General features: G+C 45.5%; 1 protein-coding gene across 1 annotated transcript in view; it reads left to right on the top strand.

The window, feature by feature from the left end:
- ACSF2 (acyl-CoA synthetase family member 2) overlaps positions 1-5583 on the top strand; it is a 60076-nt gene that overhangs the window by 32155 nt on the left and 22338 nt on the right. The window contains exons 6-10 of the mRNA XM_008644428.2: positions 385-438; positions 2978-3096; positions 3302-3464; positions 3873-3968; positions 4877-5025. Coding sequence (XP_008642650.2) covers positions 385-438; positions 2978-3096; positions 3302-3464; positions 3873-3968; positions 4877-5025 — 581 coding nt within the window. The remainder of the gene's footprint in view (positions 1-384; positions 439-2977; positions 3097-3301; positions 3465-3872; positions 3969-4876; positions 5026-5583) is intronic.

The raw sequence follows: 5583 nt of genomic DNA, 5'->3' as shown, positions 1-5583 counted from the left end.
ACTCTGTGGAGGGCCGAGTAGAAGAAGGTGTTATCATGGTTGTCCATCAAGAAACCTGACTTGCACAAGAGTTTTGATCTAGTTTAGTGGATTGGATCAACTCCTGTGAGACAGGAGGTCTGGTTTCTGTTCCTGAAGCTCTGTTTTGACTATGTGACCTCACATAAACCTCTTCTGCAATTGTTTTCTTGTGCACAAACACAGAATTCAGGTATTTTTTCTGTGAATGTGGAATCCCTGTGGTGGTGAGCTCTTAGTTCTGTGTTGGAGGAGGGGCTCTGAGTGTGGCTTAACCCTGGGGCAACTTTTCTGTTGGAATCTTTGCTAGGGGGGAGGGTGTTCAAGGCAAGAAGGTGATCAAACTTCCTGTTTCTTGCTCTTCAGGTATCTGTGAATCCAGCCTACCAGGCCTCTGAGCTGGAGTTTGTGCTCAGGAAGGTTCGTATGGCACAGACTGTCTGCTGCAGGGGGTGGTGGGGACGTGGTGCAGATGAGCTGCTTAAGATTTGAGTGTATGGGAAGAGCTGGCTGGAGATCAGGGCTGGTGGTGGATGTGTAGAGGGATTGAAGCTGCAATCCAGTGGCCACATTTCTTGCTGTTCCCTGTGGCTGCCTCCCTGTCTGATGGAAACTGCTGCATCTTTCTCATCCCTCTCTGTCTGCTAACAGCCAGGTACTGCCAGTACTACAGCAACCCACAACCCCTGCCAGCAATCATTTACCATGGGATGAGGGAAAAAATGCAGGACTAGATATCTCCTCTTTGCCCCCCTTGCTCAGGGCAAAAATCACCATCTGGCATCTCAGCCTTGAAAGTAGAACCTCAGAAAGGACCTCATTTTAACCGCAGAAAGCACAAGTCTACTTGGTAGCTTGATTTCTCCTTCCCAGGTTTGTCTGAGGCTGGCTGGCCTTCTTGGATTTAAGATGGTTTAAGTCCTAGGTATTGCCACTGTTTAACATCTCTCTGCTGTCTGATCCTGCCACCTCATCTACCCTTGAATACCTGCCTGGGTTTGAGTTTGCACTGATCAATTTAAACTGCTCAGGCTCCCTTGCTCAAATAATGAGGAATTCAGATTATTAAACATTTGATGGCTAAAAATTAAGATTAAGCAGCTAATTTGTTCACTGTGGTTTGTTCAGCTATAAATCAAAGGCTGATATTAGAAGAGAGGGAGCCACTTCTGAATGTTCCCAGCACCATCCAAGTTACTGTTTTACTTAGAAAGTGGATCATTTTTAGCAACTTTTCTCTTGTATCAGTAACTCTGTAATTGGGTTGTTGGGTTGCAATTTGAATTCTTGTTTCATCCTTCATTTAATCCTCTCAGCAGTCCCGCTGCTCACTCCTGTTCTCATTGGGGTTGAACCCCGTGCTGCAGCAGAGCACCATCTCTTCCAGGGTGTGGATGTCCTTGAGCTTCTCTTTCCTGCTGGAATGCGCAACTCAGTTCTTCCCTTTCTCCCCAGCAAGGCTTTGGTTTTCCTTTCCATCTCCTCTGATTTTCTCCTCTGGTGTAATCTGGAATGTTGATGGGGTAAGAGCAGAAATGTGCTTCAGCTCCACTGGGAATTGCTCCTGTCTTGCCCTTCCAGATTTGCCAGCATTCCCAGTTTTTTATGCACCTCTGACACTGGCATCTCTGGAGTTCCTCACCACCCTAAGGATTTGTTTGTGTTTGTTTATTTGCATAACAAAATTTCTGGAGATTTTAGGGCTTTTCCTTTTGGATCCTGTCTGTCTGTGCAGTCCCATCAGTATACATTGAAATATGTGTGGAATAAGCATTCCTTGGATTCCTTTTTTTATTTCCAGGGCTTTGTAAAAGCAAACTGATGACGAGTTTTCATATTTTACATTCTTTGAAGACAGGTCTGCTGCTATTCAGGTTGAGACCAAGTGGGAGAGGCCCAACCAGAGACTCTTACCTTGTCCAGCATCAGCCCTTCAAGCTCCTCTCCTCATGTAGCATCTATTTTTCAGAGCTGGTTCAACCAGAATTGTGGTTTGAAGGAACTAATAGTAAAAAGTTGCAGAGGCCCAAAACAGCCTGAGTCCCCTGGGTTCTGGGCAGCCTGTTCCAGAAAATAGAGCAAATGTTTATCTTCCTTTCTGACAAAGCCCAGAGGGTACTTACAAATAATTTATTGGCGTAGCCTTTGTCTCCTTATTTCCCGGACTCTGGGAAAATAATGAGAACAGCTGAGTAAATCATTTATGTAAATAGTTTATTTGACACTAATGCATTTTTTGGAAGATGAAAGCAGTTTGCAAATCTGGGTCAAATTCAGCAAATCTCCTCTGCTGAAAGAGAAAAAAAATTCTTGGGAGTAATTAAGGTGCTTTGTTTTGGGATTATGTAAATGTAAGGGTTGAATGAAAAATGTTTTAATTTTTCAAAATAGCTAGTGCTTTAAAAAGAGGTGGAAAAATCTTAGGAAAAGGAACAGCTCAAAAGAATTCCACAAAAAAATCTTGGCTTGATCTTAGAGGCAGATTTTAGAATTCCTTGTTTTTCCAAAGTTCCTCAAAAATCCTCATTCCAAAACAACACAAATTAATTTGTTTTAGCTTTCTTTATTTCTTCATATTTTGGGACTGGGCTTTTTGTTAGTTGAGACTCATAATCTGAAAAATCAGTTGTTTGCCTTGTGCCCATAACGAAGAGTGTTGATCCTGGGCAAGGAGGAAACCTTAGGCTGCAGCTCTGCTTTCTTGACCAGCAAAAATCATCCTGAATCCCTCAGTGGGGAGGAGCAAAGCACTGGCTGCACAGCTGGCTCCAGGCTGGGGATGCTTGGTGTGCAGTGACAGCACAGCCCTGCTTTTGGGGGGTTTTAGGAATGCACAACTGTAAGGGCTCATTTGCTTTTGTCCTTGGATGTTGTTCCTGTATTGGTGGTGGCTGCTCTTTATCATGTCCTGACCATCAACCCAACGTGACTTTTCATGAGTTTCTGTCTCCCTTCACAGGTTGGCTGTCAGGCACTGGTGTTCCCCACTCAATTTAAAACACAGAAATACTATGATATTCTAAAACAGTCATGTCCTGAGCTAGAAAAATCCAGTCCAGGAGGAATAAAGAGCAAAAGGTGAGCTAGGAACATGTGGTGTCTTTGCACTGACCTCACAGCCATGTCCTGCCTTGTGTCCCTCAGCTGCAGAACAGGGGCTTTGCTGAAGAAGGATCCACAGAGGCTCTCATCTGAAGAGAACAAGTTAGGCTGGCCCAGAGGTTTGACCTGGGCACTTTTCTCCTTGTTCTGTTACTGTTGATGGTATTTTTCTCTCTGCCAGGCTACCTGACTTGTCCATTGTCATCATGTGTGACTCGAAGCTGCCTGGCACCTTCCACATGGATGAAGTGATGCAGGCTGGGGACAGCAGCCACGTGAAGCAGCTCAGGGCTGTGCAGCAGACCCTGTCCTGCAATGAGCCCATCAACATCCAGTTCACCTCAGTAGGTGCCCTGCTGGCTCCATGCCCTGGGGTTGGGTTCCTCACTGGGGACATGGGGAAAGAGATGTGCAATGCCACACATCACATTTTCTTCCTATTTCCCTCTGAGACCAAGCTTCAAGCTTCTGCAGTAGGATGGAAGAAGTGTTCTAGCATTTCCCCTTCTTCCATTCTTTCTGTTCAGCCCTTTGTCAAGGGATGATGGAGATGAGACAGGGCCAGGTGAATTCTGTTCAGCTGAAGTTGGGCTATTTTTTGGGATTCAGGTGCTATTAAAGAAGTAAAAACAGTCTCCCAGGTCTGATAGGAGAAAACAGTGCAAGATCAGCCCAGAGTCTGCCTGGGGAACCTCCCCTGAGCTCACCCTCAGAAAAGGTGGTGTTATTGCATAATGCCCTGTGTCTTCCAGGGGACAACAGGAAGCCCCAAAGGAGCCACCCTCTCCCACAGGAACATTGTGAATAATGCCAGTCTGGTTGGTCTGAGGCTGGGGGTCACAAACCAGGTGGGTCCTGGTGGGAATGGGGTTTGGGGAGGCCTCTGCTGCAACAGAGAGACCGCATGTGTGGAGAATGCTGGTGTTTACTCAGTGAAGGGGCAGGATGTTTTGCTGCAAATGACACTGAGGGATATTAATGCATAACATTTTGCATTTCAATGGAATTCATTGATGTTTCATTTTAGTTTCATGTGAAGCTTTTTTTTTTTAGGCAAAAAAAGCTATCTTTTTGTGGGAGAAAAACATGAAATTAATCACTTTTCATTTTGGTGAATACTCATTTCGAATAATTACAAGACTCTGGATGTTAGCTTTGAATTCTGTTGAATGAGGTTTTAATTTGATTTACATGACTTCATTTCATGTCATGTTTACAGTCTTATAACTCTTATCAGGGTTCGACCTCTCTATTTGTGGTTTCTTTTAAAAACTGCTAAAGACAAATATTTTCTTTTGAAGTTCTGAAGTACTTATTTCTAACATATCAGCTTTGATCCAGAGCATAGATGAGTTGTTTCAATCAGTCTTCAGAGCCTTTGGTGTTTTTAAAAAAACAAAGTAAAATGAATAGCATGTGCCAAGTCCTGCATATTTCATGCCTCTCACAGCACTCCCACTCGTCTGCTTTGGCATATGATGTATAAGCAATACCAGACCAAGGTGTCCAGCAAAGAAGAGACATTGCAAAATTACAGGATGAAATATTGACATTTAAAACTTCCCAAACTGATTTTTATTAAGGGTAGGATGTGCCAGTTGTGTTTTCACCTAACAGGAACACAGTGGAATGTCAGATTTCCAGCCACGTGGATCAGGAAAAATGTCTCTGCTGAGATCTTTGCTCTTCAGCAAGGAGGTGGGCTGGACACGCCCTGGGAGGTCTTCTCTCCTCACTGTTGTCTGGTTGATCCCAGGAGAGTCGCTGTGGGCTCCCTGTGCCCCTCTACCACTGCCTGGCATCGGTGGGAGGCTGCATGGTGATGGCTCTGCATGGCACCTCCTGCATCTTCTCATCGCCCAGCTTCGAGGGCAAGGCTGCTCTGGAGGCCGTGTCTCGAGAGAAGTGAGAGCCTGTTTTGCTAAGGAGCAGTTCTTGGCCTCGTGCCTCTGCTTCTTCCCTTGCCCCACCTGCCAGGACCTTGCTTGTGCTCTTCCTTCCCACGATGGGAAGATTTGCTGCTGCACTCAATTGCACAGGCACTTCAGGAGCCAAAATCTGCCTTTTCAGCTTGGGAGTGTGTCACCCTCCTCCCAAAATTCAGGGATCCTTCATGTCACCACAGGGCTTTGTCTGGGAAGCATAGTGGTGTCTTGGTTTGCTGTGCCTGCAGTGTTTTCTCATCTGAACACCTGCCCTTCTTTTCCAAGTCCAGCTCTGCTGCTGGGATAGTTGTGTTTCCAGATTGTTCCTCAAGTATAGCTTGGGAAACAAAACAGCTGTTGCTGTGTCTGCAGTATACATGTACCTGTGTCTCTGTTTTATACAGATGTAAGTCTGTGTGTGCTGCTGAGCAGCAACTCTGCTGTGCCTGCTTCCATGCTGCTGCTCTGCAGCCCGGGATGGGATGGGATGGGATGGGATGGGATGGGATGGGATGGGATGGGATGGGATGGGATGGGT

Source organism: Corvus brachyrhynchos, unplaced genomic scaffold (assembly GCF_000691975.1).
Source record: "Corvus brachyrhynchos isolate BGI_N302 unplaced genomic scaffold, ASM69197v1 scaffold522, whole genome shotgun sequence".
NCBI classification, from domain to species: domain Eukaryota; kingdom Metazoa; phylum Chordata; class Aves; order Passeriformes; family Corvidae; genus Corvus; species Corvus brachyrhynchos.
The sequence above is the reverse complement of the archived record's forward strand: the minus strand, read 5'-3'. Positions and strand labels throughout refer to the sequence as shown.